This window comes from Syngnathus scovelli, chromosome 10, assembly GCF_024217435.2.
Source record: "Syngnathus scovelli strain Florida chromosome 10, RoL_Ssco_1.2, whole genome shotgun sequence".
Classification (NCBI taxonomy): domain Eukaryota; kingdom Metazoa; phylum Chordata; class Actinopteri; order Syngnathiformes; family Syngnathidae; genus Syngnathus; species Syngnathus scovelli.
Genome location: NC_090856.1, coordinates 8,152,408 through 8,179,289, shown reverse-complemented (window position 1 = coordinate 8,179,289; position 26,882 = coordinate 8,152,408). Strand labels below are relative to the sequence as shown.

The window sequence follows — 26,882 nt, the reverse complement described above, 5'->3', positions numbered from 1 at the left end:
ATCATGCAGAACCGCATCGGCCACTTTGTCTCCAAATAAGTGTCAATATTTATGTCAAACAGCAGATGCTACCAGATGGACACGATCGTTCTTGACCACTCTGCCGATGTTACATAATATCAGCTAAAATGAAGTTCAAGGAAATGCATTCAAATATGCATCAATTCATCATTATTATTGACATGTGCAGGCTCAAGAGGTAACTTGATTAATGCTACTGATCAAAACTAATTAAATCAAGACTTGACATGTTGCAGTGAAATTAGTAGGATATAATAAATAGGCCACAATTGAAGGTTCAGTCGACTAAATACTGGTGGTCTTTGGTTCACAGCAGTTTCTACGACAGCGACTTATTATTAATAATTTGCACCATGTTATAAATGAGTATGCATCCAAAATGTGGCTCTATATGTATTTCAATGCAGACATATGTATGTAATTGAAATTCAAAACTGAAGTTTGCTCATATTTAAATGAAAACCTAAGGACAAGAAAAACATGACTTGACATGCTGTGAGATTGAAAAAAAATTTTTTTACAGGTTCCAAGAGGCACTCATCATCAGGGGAGCTATTTGCTAAAACAAGCCGGGAGCTGAATTAGAGCTTTACGGCACATCTTCCTTAAATGAGGCTAGTCTGAGAATGAGAGCCAGGAAGATAAAACGAGAGATGTTAAGGATGTAGCAGATAAAATCTCCTTGAGACATTCATCATATTCATCTAGTCCCAAAGCAAGAAAAATCATCTTAATTTTTCTCTTTTATTGGTTATGTGGTTATATTATTTCACTGTGTTTGAAAAAAGGTGAATAAGACGGTTGGAGAAGACACACCGGAGATTGACTTGCTGCGTAATGATGATTGCCTGAGCCTGAGGACAAACAACAGCATAAAATGGGAGCTCTCTACCCGTGAACCCGGCCCTTTGTTATCTTTCTCATGAAGTGACCTCATTTAACCTTCTCATAATATTTGATAAGGTGAGAAGAGGTCAAATACTATGCGGCAATTGAAACACACAGCGAAGGAATAAAATGTGTGCATTCTCACTTTGATAAATAGAAGTCTGTTTCACTCACTGAAGCAAGGAAAATATAATTAACATATACCAGTAAAAAGTCATAGAGCACTTGCCTGTTGATATAAAAACTATAATTGAGATCAAGTTCTCATGAAACAACAAATGCCTCAAGCACATGTGAAGTGGCCAAAGGAAGGTGTGAGTTGTTTCTGTAAGATCACAAACATTTAAACAACACCGCAGCCCAACAAAGCAAAACTAATCCCAGACACGCCATCTCCAACTCTGCAGCAGACTCCTGAGTTCTCCTGTGATGATGCTGCGCTCCTGTTTCTCCTCGCCTCTGAACGGGCTTCATCGATATGACATGCCTGTCACGGGTGCCAACACCGTGAAGGAAGCTGAGCAAATGCAGGACCAATGAGTCTCGAGGCATCCTTCAGGGAGCTCACTTGGGGTCTGGGATATTTTTTAACTCCCTGGACTCGGCTTTTGGAGCCTGAAAATGTTAACGAACAAAAGTATGCGGTTAATCCCTGACGGCATTCACAGACCTGGAAGGTGAGCATGAAAAAAGCATTAAATGAATAATAATATATAAAGTTAGACGGTAAATGAACGGTGCCTTCCTTAATTATTTTCAAATCTGAATAACCGCACAAATTTCAGTATTTCTTGGCAAAAACTCACCAACATTGTGAAATGTACCAAGCAACCATGATTTTAATATTATTATAATCAAGCCTGTATTCAAATGCACTGAACGCATGGCTTCACCTTTCTTTTGCAAAAATGCCAGAAGCAGACAAGCTTTGGCAAAGGACTTTTTTTTCTCCTTCTCCCTTCTCCAACTTTCCATCTACTTCAGCAGTTCATCTGCCCGATGTCTTCACTTTTTAAATGAAGAGGCAAATCAAAATGCAAATAGCGTAGGCAAAAATAAGAGTTTTAAATTGTTGTCGGTGGTCGCTAGGAGATGGTTACCCCCTGAGTTTAGTGGCCGTTAATGTAATCCTCCTAATTTTTGTGGGCAAGCAACATCCGTGTAATTACAATAATCTTGTGCTTCCCAAGGTTGGATGGAGATGTTGCGTCATGCCATTGGTCATGGAGAACAGCAGCAGGGAGGGGACTTATGGAGATAGTGCAGACAGAAAACACATGTTCTCCAAGTTGGAGTGAAATGTTTGTTGTTGTTTTTGTGAGCGAATGTTGGAAATTTATTTCGGTTAGAGTTTGTGATTGCAATCAGATCGGGATTGTTGCATCCATGTGTGCATCATTAAAGTTTTACGCGACCACACAAGCTCCCAAGAATTTACACCATGGCACAAACAAGCACAATACAAGACCTCATTGAGCACATGGCTAATGGCCGCAAGGATCTTACAGACTGAGAGAATATATATTCATAATAATCCCTATGGTATATATGTATGACAAGTCACCACCATATAACAGAACTGTAATGGCATTTTAAAGTAGTGTAGTGTGGAATGTTGGAGTCTGAACACAATCTATTCTGGGCCACTGGTCTACCTCCAATTTGTTCGGATTTTCAATGCATCGTTTCCCGTGGAAAATAATAATATAAAAAACAGTCTCATCTTTAACTATTTGGGCAAAATCACTGCAACATTCTTAACTGTAAGTGACAGAGTAGTACCACGCATGCTTTTCTACAATTTAAAACAGCTGCCAGGTGTCTTTGGTATGGCTTTTATGAAAATACCCAAAGATTTTTTAATTTGATGTAACATTTCTTGCCAAAGTTATTTTAGTGGCGGATCTGCCTCATGCAGTGAGCCAGCTCTCATCCCCTATAAACTACTGTTGAGCCAATGGTAAGCTTGGTTTGTGGGCTGAATCTTGCCATTGCATTATGCCTGACGAATGGCCATGTCCCCTTCCGCCTCGCCAAGAGTGTTTTCACTGGCCAGTTGCTTGGGGAAGCAAAGGTCAAAGCCTGTGAAACAAGCTAACACCAAAGACATTGAAAGAAATGTGCATTGTCACATAGCCAAACAAACAAACAAACACACCACACTGAGCAATCAAGTAAGTGCCATTTAACTAATTTGTGAAGCCCAGAAACTCGGTGCATCTCTGAAGCAACCACCGGCTAATTTAATTGTATACACAACACACACACTCTCTCTCTTAACGTGAGCAGGGAGGCAACATTTAGTCAGCAAGGACGAAAATACACTTTTCAATTACTGTAGTGGCATTACAAAGTAAAAGACAAATAAATGAACTGTATAAAATTTGTCCTTTGTACAGAATGTGCTCTAGAAATGGCTAGCAACTGGTTCAAGTTGTAAAAAGCCTCACCCAAAGTCAGCTGCAACTCACCTACAAGTGGTACAAAAAATGGATGGATTATCGTAATTTTCGGACTATAAATCTTAAAAAAATAAATAAAACCTAAATGTTAATAACTCTGAATGTTACGTCAGGCCCGTTCTCAGCTCTTCGTTTGTGTTTATATGTCATGTTAGCATACCTATCGTTTAGCCTGTTGTTGCTCGTTCATGTCTGTTCTTGGTGTTGGATTTTGTCGAATAAATTTCCCCCCAAAATGCGACTTATGCTCCGGAGCGACTTATATATGTTTTTTTTTCACGTTATTGTGCATTTTATGGCTAATGCGACCTATATTCCAGAGCGACTTTTATTCTGAAAATTACGGTATTTATCACCACAGTGAGGGACACCAATTGCATAATGTCAACACAGACTAATAAGTAAGCATTTTGCATTTGAGGATGTCATGATTACCGTGTTTTCCGCACTATAAGGCGGACCTAAAAACCTCCAATTTTCTCAAAAGCCGACAGTGCGCCTTATAATCCGGTGCACCTTATATATGGACCAATATGGATTCGTGGATGAGGACTAATTTATTAAAGTAAGTTTTACGTGTTTAGTTTGTGTGTTGTGTGATATTAACGTTTGAGCAACGTTGAGTTATTGATATATTGTTATTGTTTTCACTATTTCAAGTGTTAGTATATTGTGATTGCATTAACGTTTGAGCAACGTTGAGTTATTTATTCTGTGCGCCTTATATATGGACAAAGTTTTAAAATGGGCCATTCGTTCAAGGTGTGCCTTATAATCCGGTGCGCCTTATAGTGCGAAAAATACGGTAATACAATATATAGTGAGACAATGATGTCATAGCTTGTTGGTGAATGACCCACAGATATTGACTGGGTCTGACATCTAATTACGCTCCTCTATATAAAGAAGACTACTTGGGACATGTATCACTCATTTACTGGGGGGGGACCTTCTTGGCTCACAATGGCACTCAAGAACCAAATGCAATTAATTGATAAACGCCAGGACGTGATGTCCTGTCAGATAATATGGAAAGGCTGCATAAGAGTGCAGTGGGGCGTGAATCAAAGTCAGAAATATGAATTAAGAGAAAGTTGGTGAAATACCATTAACCTAGAAAAGCCCTCAACTGATAGACGAAGGCAATACAGAGCGTTTTAGCCCTTGAGCTTAGGGCAAAGTCTGCAAATCTTCCGTGACAATTTAAAAAAGCAATTACGATCGCTTCTGACGGTGACTCTTGACATTCCAACTGTTAGATGTTGAATTTGAAAACTATCATTAGGGGTGCGGTACATGTGTTTTGACTGCATGATTACTGTATATACATGTCATGATTTATCCTCATGATGAAATTTTGGAGCCACTTTATCATACTTTTCTTGGGTTGGTCATATTGTAAATAATGTGTACATGCCAGCATGACACTATGTTTTTCCATAATGTTCATATGCATTCATCCACGGGGCGCCATCAATGACCTGGCAAAGGCAAAGATCTCTCTATAAAAAGCAATGGGAGCATACAGTTTAGATAAAACCATTCACATCAACCCCCCCATGCACACACACTAAACCACTCACAAAGGGACACACACATCCAATGCCTCCTCCATCTTGCTGTACAGATTCCCCTGGTTTAGATTAATCTCCGCCGTCAAGGGGGGAAGTTCCTGTGTTTGGGTCCCGACAGGCAGGTTGCCCATTCCACATCTGGAAGCGTTAGCCCTGTCGGCCATCTCCAGACAAACACACACACACACAAAAGCACACACACTCAAGCGCTCACAGTCTCACAAGCACACACGCAAGCTCTTACACACACCATATTATTTATCTTCAGCAGTTTTGCGACAACTTTGTTCTTAATTCTCGAAGCTTCTTCTCCAGGTTTTAATTGTACAATGCTAATCTGACTTTCTTTTACAATAACCCTTTTTAACTTCTTATACTAGTCGGCATCTACTATTTCGATATCCCTGTGACATGAAATCTGTCTACAATAAATGTGTTTTAACTAGACTTTGCTTAAGAGACTTTGTGAGGCTGTCACCAAAAAACTAAATTATACTAGGAAATGTCTCGTTTAACAGAGGAAAGAAATAAAATGGAAGCACAAGGTAATAGATCATTCACATAAGCCTTTTTTTCCCACAAGAATTGAGCAGGAAGTAGCACAAAACTACAAGCACTGAATTATGCTCAAACTGGACGATTTCCCAACAAAATGAGTATCACAGGAAAATAATATAATTTGCCAACTATTTGAGACCTGTAGGTCACCGCTTATTACTGTACAGGATTACCAAAGCAGTCATTCGACAAAAGCCTTAAGTAACCTACAGTAGTACCAGAAATAGTAGTAGTTGCAGTCGTGGTGGTAGTAGTAGTAATGGTATTGTTAGCTCTATGACACCCTTGGCACACTAATAGTTGATTTCAGTCACACAGTCACCTGCGGGCTAGACCTCTGTGGGTGGGTGGCCAAGAGTATAGGAGTAGAAATCCTGAAGGAGGGGGTAAGACCTTCCGCAATCTTGCCAAAATGGCTTCACAGCTGTGTCTCGAGCTTTCTGACATCCATGAAATAATTCAACTGAGAATATACGGTTTTCTGATAGTTACTTCTTCTGGTAGTTAGTATTAGCACAGCAAACATTAAAGATGACCATGTAAAAACTTTCAAAATTAAAATAAAATAAATTTAAAAATGCCAGACATACCTGATGTAGGAAATGGAGTTGCGCAAAAAAAATACTACTACAAAGATTTTTTTGTAGAAACTGAATTGAATCAAACCTTTTTAGTGACGATAGAATCCAGGAAGGAAAGAAAAATGTGTGAATTTCTAAGAAACACCCCAATATTTTAATAAAGCCAAGATGAGTGCTGTTTGCTGCAAGTGTTATTTACAAACTCATCACATAACTGAAGCTATAAGTCCTTGTATGCAGATCTCAGACAATAACTTTCACCAATGCAATGTCATAAATACAATAAATCGACTGTAGCTGGACTCCTACACAATACTGTATTTACAGACAATCCCATGAAGGAGTCTGACTGGACTCAATGTATACATAATGTGGGTCATGGAACATGCCCACTAAGGCAACTAACATACAGAATCATATAATGTCTGTGTGTGTGTGCGTGTGTGCATGTGTGTATGTGTGTGTGTGTGTGTGTGTGCAGTGCATTCTTTCCTTTCCTGCCCTGTAGATCATTCAGAGGAACTGTATAACTGCACTTAGCACGCACATGTGGTTGTTTATATGACCAGAGGCGACCTGTGCCTCAACTTCAGCAATGATGTAACACTGCCGCTTAGTGGACAGACAACAGCTTGTACCCCATGGCAATCACTATTCCCCTCACGAGGGCAAATTTAATTTGCATTCTGCTTTATACTATATATTGTATTGCGCACCGCACAAATTTTAACATACAATCAATTAATTCGCATGCAGACAGCGTTAAAGGGACATGCAAACAGTGTTATAATTCTTCAGTTGCAGCATGAAGACACCTCAACCGTATCCAAGAAGCAAACTAGCATCTCTCTATCGGTATTCTGAATCTGAATTCAACAGCAGCCATTTATACATTCAATCCATAACAGCAATAAGATGGCTGGATGGATGGACAGATGGATGGATGGACAGACGGATGACAATCACTGATATAGTCACTTAGTAGTTAAGACGCCTAATTTCTGGGCAGCCAATGTGACTTCAGTTCCCGCTCAGTAACAATAAGAATGTTTTGTGGTTGTTTTTGTTTTTTGTATCTGCATGTGTCATTTTATTGACTGATGACCAGTTCAGGGTGTTGTTTGGGTTTTGTTCCGAGTTAGCTGGCATAGACTATAGCAACAGTGAATATGATAAGGTAGAAAACGGATGGATTACTTACATGGGTAGACTCAAATCAACACCATTAATAATAAAGCATCTGGTAGTAAAAGATGAAGAAAATGTCGCTGAATCTCAACACCCAAATGATCACTGTCACAAGTGCTGCTGTAATAATTAGAAATGAAAACATTGCAACACAGTCAGATGGTGGGCATCTTAATTTAAACTGCCACTGAGAAGCGAACTTTGCTTTGAACTTGGAACACACATTTTATTGTGAAGTCACCCCAGATTGGTCTGGTCCTTGGGCCCTTTGGCTGGAAAAGGATTTAAAAGAGCGGACGGATTGTTGAACAATTGAAGGTGATGACACAGACAAGTGGAGGAAGTGGGACAGACACAGTGGGGGAACAATGCAGTAAAAGCAGAGGACGATGTCGATAAAGTGAAATTGGAGATCAAGGAGGCAGCAGATGGAGGAGCAAAAGAATGTGACCTGCCAAGTTGCTTGTGGCACCACCCGCCTGGGTAAGACGGCTGTGTACAGTCGGGAGATAAAAAGAGCATGGCTGGCTGTGACAGATGTATCGTGGGGAAGAGCTAGCGAGATGAGAAAAAGAGAGGAAGTGAGACCAGAGGAAAATAGGAAATAAGTCGGCAATGAAGAAAAAAAATTCAGTGGAATAAAAATTTTGAAGGAGTGACAGTGAGACCGTGTACGATTTAAGAGAGGAAGAGAGCGAGCACAAATCTAAAAAAAAAAAAAAAAAAGGGAAGCAGGGGAGCAAGGGAGAGGCCCCAGCTTGCCTTCCTTCGATTCAGCTGTGGAACAATCGTTGCCTATCAGTCTGTCAGCACCTACAGGCACAGAGGGAGTGCGAGGCCAGGAGTGACAGGGCACTGGCATCAATAAGCTATTGTCTGTGCATGCGTGTGCGCCATCTCATTAAAAAGTTCTTCTATGAGCAATAGCTGCTACCCGAGGAACCATTAAGTCTGTGCAAAAGGAATGCTCGTATGCATTGAATCTTTTGTCACTGTGATTGCAGCATGTCAAGGGTGCAGGCAACACACACGCTGAACACAAAAAAAGTAAAAGTGCATGTACATTATACACAAATATATCATCTTCCTGCTCCACTCCAGTCCAATTTTCAATTAGCAAAGAATTGGAGGATTCGTATGAGGGACAAAATGTCTGGGAGCACTTCTCTGAGGCAGGTCAGGCCTATACGGACGCAAATAACAACTGCAATCATGAAAATATTGTCAAATGAATAAGAACTGACAATGTGGATCAAAATTGAGTATTGCCCTATTTCCTAAATCAGTGGGATGTACTCCAACAAATTTTGTGCCTCAATTAAATGTCCGTATTTACCTTTAAGATGACAGAGACATCCGTGTATTGCGGTAGATGTTACCGCAACACACGGAAAAGATCAAATTTGACTCGTGACGTTCCATTTTATGATAGTATCTTTGAAAATGAAGAACTTTGGAAAGAGCTTTACATGTGGATGTCTTCACATTCTTCACATGTTTCTAATGATGTGTCTAGCTCTTGAAATGCTTACTGTGGCAAAAACATGATTCCACAAACTATATTTTTGGTTGAAGAGTTTTGAAGAGGCGGCTCGGTGGCGCACTGGGTAGCACGTCCGCCTCACAGTTAGGAGGGTGCGGGTTCGATTCCACCTCCGGCCCTCCCTGTGTGGAGTTTGCATGTTCTCCCCGGGCCCGCGTGGGTTTTCCCCGGGCACTCCGGTTTCCTCCCACATTCCAAAAACATGCTTGGTAGGCCGATTGAAGACTCCAAATTGTCCCTAGGTGTGAGTGTGAGTGCGATTGGTTGTCTGTCTCTGTGTGCCCTGCGATTGGCTGGCAACCAGTTCAGGGTGTCCCCCGCCTACTGCCCGATGACGGCTGGGATAGGCTCCAGCACGCCCGCGACCCCCGTGGGGACTAAGCGGTTCAGAAAATGGATGGATGGATGGATGGAGTTTTGAAGACACACACTGCACAAATATCCATGCTAACAGTGAACTGGAAAATATGGGCTGGTTGGTCCAAATAAGGATGGTGGTGTATCGGAAGTGTTGTGGCGGGCAACAACACAATAAATCCCAAAAGAATAACAAATGGTACAATGACTTAACAAAAACGTGACCTGCCAGTCTATAAAATCTGTCAACATGACTTTTAAAATCATAATCTTGTGTTTTAATAATGACATACTGTCAAATACCAACATTCTTTCATAGTTGCTTACTTTTTAGCAGTGTTGCGGGAAACGTGTTAGAAAGTGAGCAGAATTGTCAGGTCTGCTAAAAGTAGCTAATAAACGAACATAAATTATCTAAGCTTAACTGTGTGAGCATTGGTTTGTAGCACTGCTTAGTGGTTCATTTGTTCTGGTGCTCACTATGCTCATGCTGACAGTCTCTTAGAACTTATGCAATCTAGTGTTGACTTTACTTCCCAATATGGGTGGATAGCTCTGTGGAGATCTGTGTTTGCACTCAAGAAGCATTCTGGCCGTACAAATGTGGTTGGGGTCACAGTCAAGGACATCCTAATCTGTCTATCTCTGTCTTTGTAAACAGAAGGAACGTACTCAAGGACCATTTGTCTTATTTGCATATAGAACTACAAAGGTAAAAAAGTAATGGGTATGAAAAGTATGCAATTCCATAGTTGCATTGGTGCAGATGACGCTGGAGATAGGGGGGAGACTTCGTGCGCAGTTTGATTAGGACCATGATCTGAAAAAATCCCATCAAACAGGTTAGGGTTTTAAAGTATGGTTTCAAATTAGATTCGTAAATGAGTACAATATGCACAATATTAGGGTACAACCCTCAAAATGGAGCCTTCCATATCTTAATCAATAGATGAATTAACACACCTCAAGTAATTTTGACAGGTAAACTCAAAGCTTAATGGGCACTGTGGATTTATAGGACTTAAGATAACTGCATGAAAACATGGCTTTTCTATGACCTGTTAATACAGTACAGCTATTTGTCTGGCTTCACGGAGCCGCTCGGTTCATTTCTACATGGAGATCTCTCCCAATGCCGCCGTGTTCAAAGGCAAGGTCAATGTGGTTCTGGTTAGGGAGGGGGAACATCCACACAAAGAGGTAAGAGGAAGGAGAGCAGCCATGTAAATGTTCTCTTACATCAACATGTGAAAGCACACTTTCCCTGATGATGATTTAGACACAGAACTATAAACACTGTAAAATAAATACTTGCAAATGATAAAGGAGCACTTTGGGGCTTTATCAGCCCTGTCCTTGGTATGTTAATGTGTACTTGTATTTGAAAAGAATGTATGCCTATGTCTGGAAGGGTACAAGGGAAGTAATGTGTCATAATATTTATTTATTTTTTTTCTTTAAGAATTACATCCTTAAATATGCATAAAAGCCAACCATGTTATGCCCGTCCACTCTACCGGCACATATTCCTCTTCAATACCAGTAACCACCTGCAATTTCATAGATGTTAAGTCCATGCAATCGTTTTCTTTACTGCCCATCCCGTTCAGGGTCACTTGAGGCGCTTCCATCTGATTTTGGGGTAAAAGGCATATGACACACCGGACTAGTAGCCAGTCAATCACAAGGCACATATAAAAGCAGACAACCACTGAGTGGAAACTCGGCTCGTCGAAAGTCAGGCGGACAAACTACTAAACCATCCGTGAATTATGTGTGAAGTCTCACAGGTAAATTGAAACTATGACGGGCACTCAAGGCAGTAGACTCACCATGATTCTTTTGAATTGCCTGCCTTCCCTGAAGGAAAATATACGTTGCATTATCTTATTTGGTTTCATAGCGGTCATCGAAGCCACTGTTTATTCAATCAAGAAACCCTAAAATTAATTACTCAGCCATTTAAAGCCAGTTAAGTAGTCCTTGCACTATTGTCCATAGATTAATTGAATTGGAAGCAAAATAATTAAATATAAATAGATTGATAGATGATATCTCTGATTTTATGCTGTTGCATAACAAATAATACAAAGATAGTATGTTTTAAGTCTGCAGAGCTATATAAGGACAATTCCTTTTTGGGTAGCTTTGTAAAAAATAAAAAAATAAAACATTTAAATTGCACGGTAATTCCACATAGGTCATCCACACTGCGCTGCCTTTTAGCCCTTTACAGATCCATATTCTTCACCACTATCTGACCAAGAAGGGCGAAATGCACATTCAAGAGCAACAGTGGTTTTCACGGTCACAAACTGCAGCGCAGGAACCTGGTGGGAAGAGGACAAAGTTGAGTCTCCCGAAACAGGATCGCCCAAGAAATGATGTGTTCCACAGACAATCCACTGTGACCACCCGCAGGTTTAAATCAAACTCCTCCTATAGTATTGTTATAGAAAGAACTTGAACTGTGAAAGTCATAGGGGTCAAACCCAGTATGCCATAGTTTTCATTGAAGCATTCCTCTAATTTGGGGATACATGGCGAGGAGACAAGGACTACTGCTGGGATTACTTCCTAGGGAAAGCTTCTCCAGAGGAATATGGTTTCAAACCACATAAGTGTCGCCCTTCCATCTTGTGGACAGCCCTAGTCTGGTTAGTGTTGGTCATAATTACAGCTAGCAGCAATCACACTTAGCCAGGAACCTGAGGAAGATAACCTGGCATAGTTGCAGCAATAGGAGAATCGGAGTTTTCATTCTAGAAATGTCAAGTGTATATCGGATTTCTTTTTGTCGAGATGTCTTGTAAACTAAACAGCACATATAGAAAACAGTTCAATCATTCAATGTAATTTATGGCTACTTTAAAGATGTGCTACATTTCTCTGCAGATTATGAGGTAAATTGAAATGTTTGAATTATCAGAGGTGCTAGAAGAGACCAGTGGATATAAAACTGCATGCACCTTTTGTTAAATGTCACAAAAATCTGGCATTTGAATAGGGGGTGTGTGTGTAGACTTTTTGTATCCACTGTAATTTCTCTACGCACCAGCGTAGCCACACACACGCACACACAAACATACGTACACGGTTAACTATAGTCTAGCGGGACTAATCCAAACAGCAGGACCTCTCACTTGGCTTTCTCAAGCGATGCTGGTGTTAGTGGCCCGCTGCCCCAAGGGCGCCAACCAATCATTCTGCCTCTGGGGCCTGACTAGACCTCCGCCCTGAGGGCAGATGTTCCTCTTCACCATTCCCAGGCTTCAGCTACTCTCAGCTGCATTATTTATGAGCTGTTCTCGCCAGCACAGCTCTCTAACAGGCTACTGGTACATTCTGCTCTAACTGCAGCTGGGAGGAGTTGGATTGGCCCTGAAGATTTATAGCAATGAAGACTAAGTACTGTATGTACATAAGGTGGCATGAGCGTATAGTATGTGCAAAAGTGGCAGTCGGAATAAAAATACATGAGTGGCTTTTTGGCCACAGTGGGATTCCCAATGTGTAGTATGAAAAGCATACATAAGTAAAATATGCTGATATGTAATAAGTTGGAAAAACCCAGACTTGAAGAAAACCCCGGCTCGGAGTGAAGCAGAAGGAATGCTATTGAGGGACATTTCAAATAAACAATGTTTTCTTCATTGGTCTCTCAGACGCGGAGGAAAGAGACGCATAATCTTCAAGGTACTGGTCTGGGAAAGGGAATGTCAAAATATTACAAGTAATGGTCTTGTCTGAGAGACAACGACCTCCAAGGTAAAGAGACTACAACCTCCAAAACCTTCCCTGGCACGCATTCTATAAACCTTCTTCTCTAAAAATCATAAACCACGGGGCGTCAAGTCTACCTTTCAAATAAATTCTAACCTCAGGAGTTAGTGAGGAGATGATGGGAGTACAGGTTTGTATTCTGAGCATTCAAATACTGGAAAAGGTTTTTAATTTAGTGGTGTCCTGAGTTTGAGGTTGAAAATTCACCGAGCTGTCTGTTGTGTAAGTTCAACCCAACATGCAGTGAGATCCTTTTACTAAAGTTATTTTTAAAGTGCAGGGCAATAAAAAAAAATGTTTAGCCTGCTGTTTTGTCAAATGACTACTTACAGCTGTTTAAACAATCATGTGAGTCGATGAGTGCTCTAATAAAAAAAAATGACATTATGATCGAGGATAATCACACAATGGCCATCTTTTATTCATTTTTTCTTTGTTTAGTATCACATGTCATTCATTCATACCATTCTCATCAAGGAAGCTTCCAGCTGCAAGAAAAGATAATGCAGGACTTAGCTTCTCCATGTGGTGACCAGACAGTTCTGCCTCTTCAGCGTGCAAGCCAATAAACTGACTTAACGCTTTCCAATTGTGCGCAGCGCATCTGCCAAAGTCAAATGTTGCATGCATGCAGTACATGCCGCAATGAGCGCAGAAAATGAGTAAAACAGATTTTTGTCTTTGTGTATTCACAACCTCCAAGTGGGGGCAAAAGGGCGTGGAGGTTGACGTTCCAAACCGACACCAGATTCCCATTTGCAATCATAGCATTTACATTAGCAAATGTGGGTTATGTTTCTTTCCAAACAATAATTACTGTTTTCAGAGTGAAAAGTGGAATATTTTAAACCAAGCAACAATCAAGTGGGTTTTTATTGCCAAACTTAAACCTTGGTCATAAGGTGTAATGTTGACACGTCATAAAATATTGGAAGTTCTTGGTCCTTTGAGAATCAAGCATAGCATTTATTTTTTCCTTTTTTTTTCTAAGGTAAATATCAAAGAGGATCAGGCCAATAATGTTAAGGGATGTTGCATTGTTTTTGTTTTTTACATTTTAATTTGAAAACTGCAAAAGCAAAATTTTTAAGCATATTTTTTTTAATGGCCAAGCCAGTAAAGACCGAATTGAAAGAAGATTCACAAACAAGCAGAAACTGACATAGCCTGCTGTGAAGGTCTCGCAAAGCATCTCCCGAGATAAACTTCAGACTGTTTACGCCAGGCAATTCTTGAATAAAACCCTGATGAAAGCAGTGTCACGGAGGGAGTGTTAATTTTTTGAAGTGATGAAATATCTGATGTAGATTGCATCCAATATGCATTATGGGGATGGTTGCAAAAATACGCCTCATAACATTTCACCAGCAAAAATGACACGGAGACCTCCGAAACTGGGGAAAAACTCAACCAAGTGTAAAAAAAAAATACACTTTTGGCTAAGACATTATTATACCATTATGCAAATTAGTGCTTTAGGGCATTTTAGCAGCTCTGTAGCTCCAGATATGTGAAAAAACAAAAAGAATTTGGGCGAATAAATGTTCCTTCAAGTTTCAAAAGTGGTATACAGTTATGTCAGTTGTCCAAATAATATTGAGCCACTGGTAATCAATATAAGCCACTGCGCCCATTACAGCATACATTTGTGAAACCACATGAGTAACATCTTGATTGCTTTCTTTCAAATCCATGTTGGTTAAAAAGCAAAATCAAAGTAATCATCTATTCAACTTTCACTGTCCAACTACAAATACTTTTGGACTTCACTGTATGTCATCCGTGGGAGAGAGATTGCATTTGGAGAGCCAGGATACATTTACATACTTCACTTAGCTCCAGGCAAGCTTGTCCAATGCTTCCTGCCTTTCAGGTTCCCAATTCTGCTTGTGGGAGTCTGGAAACTGGAACTATCAGTGCCGGCCCTGAGACATTACAGGGTCACTCCCATTCTCTTGCCCACCCACCATTTCACTAACCAAACCATGTCAAACTATCACACACGCACACAAGCTGTCTCATCCTACTCCAACATCTTGAAAAAAAAAAAGAAAATCTTTTGACAAATGCTTTTGATTGTAATGTCACAGGAAACTCCCCCATCCCACAAGAAATGCTAACAAACCTTGACACTGATTAGTCAAGTGGAGAATGATGTTCGAAGTTGTTTCCTATTAAGTGAGCAACAATGTTGGCAGTCAAAGTGGTGAGATTTATGAAGGGAAAAGAGAAGCAAGATGGATATAAGGGCTTTCAGAGGATGGCTTGAGTTTCAAGTTTTTATCCATGGGGTATTCCTTGCCTGGTTATCACTGAAGCGATCAGTTTTAGAGGGGTTATGGCGCTCGTAACGGTTTCATCGCCTTTTCCCCTAGATGTTTAAAATACAAATAAATCTTCTCACTTGTTACTTACAGGTCCCTTTTCTGGTCAAGATTGACTGCGAGACAAAGACTATGTGAACAAATTGTTTAAACCACAAAAAAGGTAGATCCGGATTTTATTGATTAATATCAATGTCTGTAAGAACATTTGTGGAGAGCTTCCACTCTCGTTGTTCAAATTTATTTAATCAGGAAAACGTTTGCAGAAATTTTTTTAAAGCCATGGAAAAGAGTGGATGTGATTGGTTACTTGTGAACACAGGACAATCCTCAATTCTAAGAGGGCAGTGTTAGTTGGGAAAGTTAATCATCTACACAAACTAGTTCAAAGTTCAGTTCGCAAATTTTAAAATGAACTTGTTCAGTTCATAGTTCATAATTGAAATTTCATGAACTAAGATCATCATTCCAAAAATGAAAAGTTCATAGTTCTTTCATAGGCTTTTTGTTTTGTGTAAAAAAAACAAAAAAAAAAAAAACCCTTTATTCAACCACCTTTTCTCTTTTTGTTTTATTTGTTTACTTTGGTTATAGTTGTCTGTTATTTACATTTTATATTTACGTTTAATGATCTTAAACTTTAAAAGAATTTGATGAAGGGGGCGGACAACTACGCCACTGTAGCGCTGTAATCAATTCAACGTCCATACAACAGTTCACGCATAATTGGAACATAAGCGAGAAAAAGCTATTTCATGCTTATTTGGATTTTAAAATGATTCAACTGGAATGCCAACGAGGGGCGTTTTAAGTGAATGACAAGCAAGCAAGTTTGACCCATTAATCACTCTCACACATGCACACAAACACTATATGTATGCGGTTTATAATCCCAAAAAGTTAATAACAAGCTCATGCTACTTTGTCACCCTCCAAGTGCTGGCGGCAAGAGGATTGATAGAATTAAACAATTAGCTTTCAACAATTAGCTGAATGAATTGCTGCGCGCTGAGGAGGAACATGAAATTGAATCTATTCCCCCCCAGACGTGCCTCAAAAACCATCAAATGGAGATTTTAGGTACTTTAATCCAAAACAACAAATCACTTAGCATATAGCAGCCCACACGGGCAATACAGTAAAAATTATTTTTGAAGAAATAAAAATATAAACTCAGAACATGGAGGTACAAAAGATGATCTTGTAATTCTCTTAAACGACTCAACTTCACATATATATTTACAAATGATTCGCAGTGGTTGACTTTGTGATGTTTTGTGTGACCACATCCTCGGTTATGTGTGGCCGATGAATACTTGAGAGATGCAGAGTGGTTTGGAAAGAACCAGATCATTAATACACAAGAATCATCTTGGGTTTTTTTGTAAAATTGAGGGTACTATTTCAAAAAGTGTGTCTAACAAATCGTGTTGGAAGAATCCTCTTAAAATATTTTCCTTACGCTGCTGCTTGGTTGGAAGTCAAGTTATCAAGTAACAACTACTACATTTTCCTAATTTTAACATGGACGAGGTCAACAAAACTGTTGTACTAAGGTCACATCTTTGGCCACGCTCTTCTAGGGCGCGACTGCGGTCATGGTGACATTCCTACAGTTTAATTATTTTCAACATAATTGAAAGCACATGGTAAAGGAGCTGCAAGATCAATCGTGTGACCCAGGTCATGCCCATAGTGCGTTTAAGTGAGTCTAGTTAGTGTAGAATAACAATAACACACTCTTGACCAATCAAAGTGGAGCATTGGTATCATTGGATGTGATTCTTTGTTTTGTTTTGGTCACAAGAAGCGTAAAGTATAAAGCAAAACAAACTTGACCTTAAAACTGGAGCAAAAACGTCATTTCACCTGCATTCTTTGTATTTACTTGTTGAGGGCAAGCACTGTCTGGAAAATAAATAAAAAAATAAATAAATAATCTCCTTTTCGCAATGAATCAATGCTTTGTCAGGCTCCTTTAAACTTCAATAGAGTATAAAAGACAGTAAAGGTCATTGATTCTGGTCACAGCTCAAGTAAAATAAATGACCGCCAGGAAAGTGCTAATAGCGGAAACACATTGAACGAATCGGTGAGGACTGAGGAGACACTAACAAACAACAGCAATTAATGAAGGTAGACTGTTGGCACCTGCAAAGAGATGAAAAAACTTTGGACCAAAAGGAACCACAAAGAGAAACAAGAAACATTTCTCACATTTTTAATTTATTTTCCCAAAAACATCTTGGCCTCGGCTATACGGCATTACTTCATTACGTTTGTTGTTTGTCCAGCCAAACACTACTGGGCCAAATCTACTTATAAATCTCAGCAAAGCTCTTCTTGTAGTATCTTAAACAGATTTGCATAATTTCGTTCGAGTCAGAAATCCAAATCCACATTCCTTGAACCAACCAGATGTGGTCATACAAACAGAGCCATAAAACATACACACGTCGCCAGACACGCACAACAAAAACATAGGCTCATTACACATGTAAAAGACAAACCAAGCTGAGATTTAAATTTTCCCAGAGGGAAGATTTAGCACACTTACGTAAATGTATAAACATCTTTAAACATACTCGTAATTTGAGTTTTTGGCCGTTTCTGATCCCACAGGCCAACCGACGCCTGTGTGTCTTTTTCTCAACTTAGATCCCCAGCGTCTGATTCATGAGCTCAGCATGTTGTAGCCCAAAAAAAACTGTGACTTCCTTCCCCACAATTTTCTCCTCTTCTGCCCAGCTATGTGAAAAATATTTTGTAGTGCCCCTCATGTTTCAACAGGAGGGGTAGATTGTTTTACCCCCATGTGGAACCTAACATTTCCGAAGATATATGCATGTGTAAGTTTGCTGCACAATTAAAAGACAAATAGCAATTTCCTGAAATATGGAACATTACTGCCACCTAGTGGAGATGATGGAGTTGCTATTGAGGAATGTCAGCGAGGTGTGGCGCTTCTGTTTGTTACAAGTTATAATTACAGGAGAAAGTTACTCACCTCTAGAATTGTTTCTTTCCAAAAATCTTGTCAAAATTGGTTGTGTGTACAGTAAACTATTTGAAAGTCAAAATTATTCTCTACCATGACACTGGTTGACCTTCCATCATCAAAAAAAAAAGATCCCCATTGGAAAAGGTGCAAATGTCAACATCATAACATGTTCGTTTTTTATTCCAACTTGGAATTTGACAGACGAAGTTAAGCATTCTCACAGAGATCCACTACATCTTTTTCTACCTACAAAGTCATCAAATTCCCAATTTTCCAGCTAAACTGTGGTTTTGTGAAATCTGCTATAAGGTAGTACATGACAGCTTTGAAGACTTCTGACTTCACATGAAGTTATATGGCAAATTACATGACTACAGAGCTTTAATAGTTTTTCTTTCACTCTTGTCTAAACCATGACTGAGCTTCCTTCACATGTTTTAAGTTTTTTCAAAACCTTAAAATACACAAACAATGGTAAATCTTTGGACAGAAAGTAGAGACAAGGTTGCTTAACCTGGATACAGTTTGCAGGAGAGCTTTGTGAGCATGCAATATTTTGTGGCGTTGGCTAAGAAAAAAAGTGAATGAGGCCAATAATGTTTCTCATCGGGATTTGGGCCTATGGGGTTAGCTGTTGTAAAACGTGGGAGTGTCACGCCAACACCCTCAATCCCTTCCAACGATTCACAAAGGACACATCAGCATCGCCCACCCACTCACCTCATCTTTTCTTCATTTTTGATAGGCTCTTTTCCTCTTCAGTGACATTGGCTTGCAGTCTATTAACTTCATACGTGTGCACAATTACACATGTATAAACACTTTAGCACTCTTATGAGAAACACATGTCCTCTAGTTCCTTAGATCTCAAAGAATGATGCAAATATTGACTGCTGTGGAGGAAGAGGAAGAAGAGTAACAAACGACAATGGCCAGAATTACAAACATCTTAATTCTCTTTGGGTTTTTTTTTTTTTTTTTTAAATCCTGCTAATAGTGAGCAAATAAACGCCACCCCCAAGTCACCCCAATGTCTCCCTTCTGAGAAAAAGATGATTGGGCAGAATTACAGCAAATGACATACTGGCGTCTGTTTTATCTAAAGACAGTGGGTCTGAAAGACACAAGATTACTTGGCAAAAAGCGCTTTGTTGACTTAACTTCTGCTGCCACCCCGCACAATGTTATATGACTTCTTGTTTTAGGAAAAAAAACTTCATCAGAGTTCTTGTTAATTTCTTGACTTTCTTTTCAAAGAATACAATTTGCTAAAATGGAGATTACAAACAGGGATTTAATCCTCCTTTGTCCTTCCCAGAGAGCAACATTTAGGGTTTTTCTATAGTGGAGATTTGTAAAGTAAAACAAAGTATAGCAAATAATAAAACATGTTTTATAATGGCGTGTGTCAAATAAAATAGCAATGCATTCAATCTTTTTTTTTTTTTTTTTTTGCATAAGACAATGGCTGGGCAAATACACCTTAGATGTATGTTTGTTATGCTAAATGTATCTAATAAGAGCCTTTGTTGCTACTCAATAATTGTTCTATCTCTAGGCATCATCGTAAATGTCCTTTTTTGCGGTACATTTATTTAATACTACATGTCTATTGTTTTACAATGGACAATATGGGATTCAGTTTAGTTGGTAAAAATTATATACCATTAGCCTAATTGTATAGTTGCTTAAGTCATATGTAATCATTTTGGGAAACCAAGAAAAACTAACATTTTTCCTCCAGCAAGTACATTGATAGTTTTATTTGATTTGGTAACAGAAAGTAAAAAATTAGTTTGGCAATTATGTTGTTAGGTTCACAATAGGAGACATGTTCTTATAAATAAATAATATGCAATGATGAAACACTTTCATTATCTGGCATGTAGCTCAAACGCCAAAGAAATAACTCGGGGCATGTTGTTATAAATACGCTTGGTTCTTTTCAACTCTTTTCCTTAATTGAGATTAAGTGTTGGTGGTTTTTATTATGTGCACAAGACCCTGACACCCGTGACACAGGCCAGATGCAGACCACTGTGTTTAATAATACAAAAAAATTGCAAACGCGGTAAGGGGAAAATAAAATGTGCTATTCGAGGTGAAGGCTAGCAGCTGTTACAACAGTGCTCATAATATAAACTTTGCCAAGCTAAATTAATTTATCCAAGTAAAAACAAAAGTCCTCCATCCTCTTGTTACATGTAGTGTGTTATTAACATGAAGCACATTGTCAAACACTTAAAAGTTCTGTGCCATAACCTCGAGGAATGTATTCACTCATCAAATATAGTGGCAATCAACTGGATCTAATTTGTCTTATGAAAGGCCAACAGAATGGCTGCAAGTAAGTTGACCTCTTTGGAATCAACAAGACGTTTTCATTCTCTGTCTTGTGTCTTCACTGATATCGCGCTTTGGATCATTGTTTGGACAAATTAGTGATGCTTGGAAAATGCTGCAGCCAAGCTTTTACAGGATACATTTGTCTGCACATAATGCTGGTTACCATCTTCCAAAATTTAAGAAATGACCTTGACTGGGCTCTTTGTAATGAATATAATACATTGTAAATGTTAATACATGTAATTTTAACCATATTTAAATGGAAATTATTCTGGAAAATTGACTGTACATCCATCAAGAGAGAAATAACATAACAAAGTAAATCTTTTACCACATGCTAATTTCCAAAAGTGTGTCGAATTGCTTCCCGCACAAGGTTTTTCTGCCCCTGACAAGATCCATTATTTTCAAATTGCAGTGCTATTATGTACTGATGGGTAAATGAAGCTTCAAATTTGCTTCATAATCACCTTGTATTTTTTTACTTCTCTTGATGACACACATTGGACTAAAAGTAACTTGCCATTTCTTAAACCCTTTTGGTTAAACCAACAGTGCACACAGGAGTCAAAAATACAACTGGTTCATGAAGCAAATACGAAGCTTCATTTTCCTATCAATCTTCAAAAGGTATAAAGTTAACTACAAATAAGTTACACATCAACTACTTATGCGTGTGGGATGTGTGAGTGGGCGTGTAACAGTTTGCGCTCTTGTGACCTAAGAAGTTTGGTCCCTTTATTTACTATGGCCAAAGAAATCGAAACACATATACACTATTTTATTTTCAAACAGTGGACTGTTGACTACAAATAAAAGTAACAAGGAAATCGATGCATGGACTGTATCCATGACTTTGGCTGCCGGGTATGAGGGGGTGTGAGAGAACATACTGTCAAGTGTCAGATATGAATTGTTTCTAAACTATGAGTTTATATACTTCATTTTTTTGTGGGTGTGGGTGGACTGAGATCATAACTGTCCTGTCAAAAAATAAAGTGGCGACTGTGTGTAACTCAGAAGATGTAAACTCAGGAGAAGTACATAAAAACTACAGTCTACAATACAAGATGCAATTAGCTGTCTTTTTTTCGAATTCCTGTAACATATTTTCAGTGGATTGTGAAAAATATAGAATAAAAAAAATCTTTCATGCATATAGCATTCACTTTTAACCTGGGGAAAAAATGACCCAACTCGCGTTCACATTTTTTTGTCAATAAAATGTTTTATTGCCCAGTTCATATGGCTACCTCTGACGAATCAATTATCATACCTCTCTATACTATGCACATCCCTTCTGTAATAGATTAATGCATCTGTTGTATTTTCCATCTGCTAAGTGTTTGGTCCAATAGCAAAAGCTCAGACACCCACTGGAAAAGCAACACTTGACTATGTGTGACTCATACTTAATTTATCATATATACGTATATAGATAGTATTATTCTAGTTGTTTCTCTTCTTTTGGGGTGTTTGTAGGTTTAAAGGACTAAATTCCTTGACTTGTCCAGTGCCTGAGGTGTGTTTTTATGGATTACACAATTTGGTTGTTTTTTTTCTAGCTCCAGAAAAAATAGGAAAGGTACGCGACATCAGAAATCAATTTGGTAATGGCTGAGCATTAAGTTTTTGTTTACATGGCGAAAAGTCTTTGTTGTTGGTGTTGTGTTATTGATTTCCAGATTTCCGCTTCACTATGTTGCCTTTTGTTTGAGAAGTAAACAAATGGAAATATAAAAAAACTGCACATAAAGGGAATTAAAATTAATTCAGAACAACCTATTAATGCCTAAAAGCTTTTTTTTTCTTTTTTTTTTTTTGCGAATTACAGTCCTCTGCCGTATTTGAAACAGATGCAGTATGAAGAGCACTCGCTATTTCCAAATGCCAAGAGGATTAATGGTACTTTTGAGTGGGGTTTGGTATATTAAACTAGGTCTTCAGAGTTCCTATTTGTATTCCAGCCATCATTTATGGAGTGTGGCTTATAAAGGTGAGACAAGGCAGGTGAGAAGAGGCAGATAAGGCAGTGAAGAGATGTGCCTTCTGCAGCATCAAGAGGCTGATAAACGCCCTTGCAGAGCAACTCATTGTGTTTGGATTCTAGGGAATGATACAGTGCAGTAAAAATAGCACGAATTGTACTTTTACTTTATATCTGCAGAAATAAGACTGCAGGCCACGTTGGAATTGTAAAATAATATTTCTGTACTTACACAAGTCAAATCAGGCATTTGAACAAAGTCAACACTATTAGCTCTCATGGAACAATGTCGCCATCTAGTGTTCAACCCAAATCATGGCTGCATTTCTAATTCAAACTCAGTCTTTGCTGTGCCTTCCAGACTCAGACGGATGATCATTATCAACCTTTAATGCACATAGTTTGTGTTGAAATATACCTCAGTTTAAAGACAAGCACATCCGATGCAACTACTCAAAATACATACACAAGAAGTGAAAACATGGAATGCACAGCGCTAGAATCTGCAGACTGATGCTAATGCTATGAAAACGAGGGCATCAAAGGCACGCAGTAATATCAAATTTAAATAGTTTATTTTTGTGTCATGTCAAGCTTACCGCTTTACTGCGTCCGTCATTTCCATAGATCGAAGGACCTGAACCCCCAATGAAACGAAGTGTTTCGGCAACTTTTTCTTCATACTGAAAAGAGATTTCTGAGACTTTTGTTTGTCCTTGAAGTGCTTCGCACACACAAGCAGGACCCACAGATATAATAAACGTTTAGGTTCTGATGCTGCGGGTGATGGTGTGATGGCTTGTGTAGATTAATGCATCCAGCAAAGGAACATTCTGATCTCCCCACTTGCACCTGTTTGGACTAAAATTGACGGATTTAAAACCGTTTGGCCGCGCCCATTACCTGTTTGGCAGTGCCGCCCCAAAGGCTGTGACGTAATCGTTAAAAATACGTAATAGAGAATGGATCCAATTGAACGGAGTAAAAAATATCCCCCAAAAATATTAGATTATCATCTCTGCAGCACCTGGAGGGATTAGATTAAACATTTCTACAATTCTAGAAACTCCAAATGCACAAGTCAAGTCAAGTCAAATTTATTTGTATAGCCCCAAATCACAAACAGTCTCAAAGGGCTTCACAATCAATGAAAAAATGGATGTCGGAGGTGCCCTCGATTGTCCTGGCAGTGTCTTCAAGGAGGTTGAGCTGCAGTTTCAGAAAAATCTATAAAAACTTTTTTTTTTTTTTTAAATGGTGCCCCATGACAAGTATCTGGAAGAAGATCAAACTTGATTAGATGACCTAACAAATCATTGAAAATCTTTCTTTTATACAGATATTGTTTTGATTGTACTTGAGTGCACGACTTGTGTAATTTATTCATTATTTATTCAGCACGCTGTTGTTTACTTGATTTTCTATTGTGTGCCATGTCTTGTCACCGTGGGATAGCGGGGAACGAAATTTCGGTTTCTTTGTGTGTCTTTGGCATGTGAAGAAATTGACAATAAAGCTGACTTTGACTTTGACTTTGAGAATATCTTGTCTGGCCTAGTTTCTGTCTTTGAACTGAGCAGCACTTTGGAACCACACTTTCTCCACTTGATCCTTTCCCATCTCAAAGAACTTGTGTAAAATTGGAATGCCTTTCTTGGATGAAATCATCAGATACTCTTCATTTTCAGGATGCAGAGTCACCGAATAACGAGCAATCACTAATGACTGGCAGAGGCGTGACAAGACCAACCAAAAGAGGCAGTCTCTCTCTGCTGCGTTGAGGGGGAAAACGCTTTCCCAGCCCGCTAGGATGGGTCCACCCACTTCAATAGGGTTGGAGTGTTCCAGCATCATGTATGTGATGGTGATAGCGAGCTCAAAAACATAATAACCAAAGCTCATATCCCCAAAATCAATTAGACCAGAAATCTTATGGCCATTGCTATCATCAGCTTGCACCAGCACATTGAGATCATTGAAGTCTCCATGAATGAGGCCTGAAAGAAAAAAAAAAAAACATAAGCACACAAACAGGAATTTATTTATCTATTCAAGGCTGTATGCAATCTTTGCTAATAGTTCACAAACAACCATATGAGCCAGAGTAACACTTACATGTGCGAAAACTGGAAGATTGAGGGGCCACAACCGTTTTGTACTGATGGAGGACAGATTTCACAACCTCCAAGAGAGGGTCCCCATCGAGTACATTTATGTATTTCAGCAGAAGGGGAATATTTGACAAACTCCATATGAACCCATCCCTCTGCAGCGCACTAAGTTGAGGATGTTCCATCTAGAAGGGTAAGACAATTGAAATAGGATGATTGACACTCTTAACAGTTGGAAATAAATCACAATATTTTCTTTACTGTTAATTTATGCTTAAATGGCAAAACCATCTGAAGTACTTTGAGTGTGTTTAAACTTTAAGGGCCCTATTGTCATGCCCAGTGAAGTCTAGCGCAAAGCGCAGTCTTGACTGACTAGATTGGTGCAGGTAGAAGTGGGCGTTCCTTTTAAATGTACTTTGCTCGCACCAATCTGCTACATCAACATGCGCTGATGCAACTCATGTCAATTTCTACAGGGTGACTTTCAGCAAATATTTTCACCTCTTGAAACAAACCAAAAATTTTTTACTTAAGAATTGTGTTCACCTTATTGAGGACATTGTCCATATTGGCTGCTGTCCGGCCGACTTCATATAATAGCTGTGGTGAGGAAGGGATGTTAGCAATAGGGATTCCTGGCAAATAAGTCAACAGACGCACCAGGTACTTCTGTAAACCGTAGCCACAATCTGTCAAATAAAATAATCCAACAATTAGTTTTATATCTTTTGTCTACTGTTTTCGGTAAAATTGCATGGGAAAATAAACTTGACATATGGTTGTAATTTGCACCGAGTCAGTTGCTGTTATCCTATTTGATGTTCCTTTTGACATGCATCTGTCCAAAGAAACTGGAGAAGCAGCTCATACTGTAAAAATAAATACATCTGAAAGTATCTAGGTGTGGTGTGATGCAACACTTGAATAATCAGCAAGGCAGGTAAACCATTAACTAGATTGTAAAGAGCGCAGATTACAACACGAACAAATTTCTATATAGTGGACCCTACCGATAGCTTCAAGAAACATGACCTGTCCAATGGTTGTTTTCTGGGCTGTTTGGGTAGGAAGTCCATTTTCGTGTAGAAAGTTCATTGCATAAGTTTGAAGTTCTATCAAGGTGGGGTCCTTTGTGTGCACTAAGTTCATAATCTTCAGCACATACTCGCCACCTTCGACAGTCTCAATACAGAAGTTTTGGTCATCATAGCTGGGTAGGCTGCGCAGATGAGAGGGTGTCAACTTGTAATGTTTCTTCACAATGTCTGCTGCCTGAGACTGGCTGAGGTTCGGCTTGCTATGGTCTACTGACATGTTCCTGTACACAACATAATGCAAACTTCAGTTATGTAGTGCAGTGTTAAAATGTTATATATTTACTGTTACCCCCTTCCCCCTAGAACTGCTATTAAATCTACATTATTTTAATTACAGCATGTGAAGTGAATTAAATGTATGTACTTATTTCTATATTTAAGTGCAATGTTAAAGTTTAATATCTGTTTTAATATTACATTTTGGACAACAATAATTCCAAGCATCTCATCGTGTAGTCGCAAGCAGTTTTAGTAATAGCTGATTTGTTCAGAGAATTTCATAAAAAAGGTTGCGAAATGGTTTTAAATGTGTTTTCATGCAAATAAACCGTGGTCTGCATGGTGCAATTTCTACTTTTGTTTAGGGGAAGAAAATCTCTGCAAGAAGAGATCCCTTGCGCTAACAGAACCCCCGCCACAATGATAACGGGAAACGTCACAAGAAAAACGTGACTTACCTCGTATGTTTCCCGACGTGCAGTTTACAGTACTATATTTATTTCGGATTTATCAGCAGAGCCGACCACTCTGTCCTACGTCCGTTAAAAAAGAAAGAAAAAGAAGATGCATATCCAGGATGAATTTTCAAAGTAAAATGTTTGCGTGGCGGTTAATATAGTGCATATAATCTCATTTATAACAAAAATGGTTTCTGCAGGATATTAAAGCAAATCGAAACCTAACAGATGATATATTTCACGCACTGTCCATTACAAATCTGTCAGGTTTGAAAAAAGGTTTTCTGCTTGTATGACTTCAAATTAAAAGCTATAAAAGGATGCTTAAATTTCAAGCAGTTGTAACAAATTATGTTGCTAGAAAGTATCTCATTAGATCAG

The 26,882-nt window shown here is 38.9% G+C and overlaps 1 protein-coding gene across 2 annotated transcripts; it reads right to left on the bottom strand.

Annotated features, from left to right (window-relative positions):
* Positions 1-1,139: 1,139 nt before the first annotated feature.
* hykk.2 (hydroxylysine kinase, tandem duplicate 2) lies at positions 1,140-26,625 on the bottom strand. 2 transcript variants are annotated; one of them, XM_049723778.1, is made up of 7 exons: positions 26,502-26,625; positions 25,738-26,045; positions 25,274-25,416; positions 24,729-24,909; positions 23,363-24,610; positions 23,213-23,296; positions 1,140-1,524 (listed from the first exon to the last, which is right to left on the bottom strand). In XM_049723778.1, exons 2-5 carry the CDS (start codon positions 26,039-26,041, stop codon positions 24,168-24,170), a joined length of 1,071 nt encoding a protein of 356 aa, XP_049579735.1. In that variant the 5' UTR covers positions 26,042-26,045; positions 26,502-26,625; the 3' UTR covers positions 1,140-1,524; positions 23,213-23,296; positions 23,363-24,167. The 2 variants fall into 2 exon arrangements, with proteins under 2 accessions (XP_049579735.1, XP_049579729.1); XM_049723772.1 differs by having other exon boundaries at positions 23,213-24,610.
* Between the last annotated feature and the right edge of the window lie 257 nt (positions 26,626-26,882).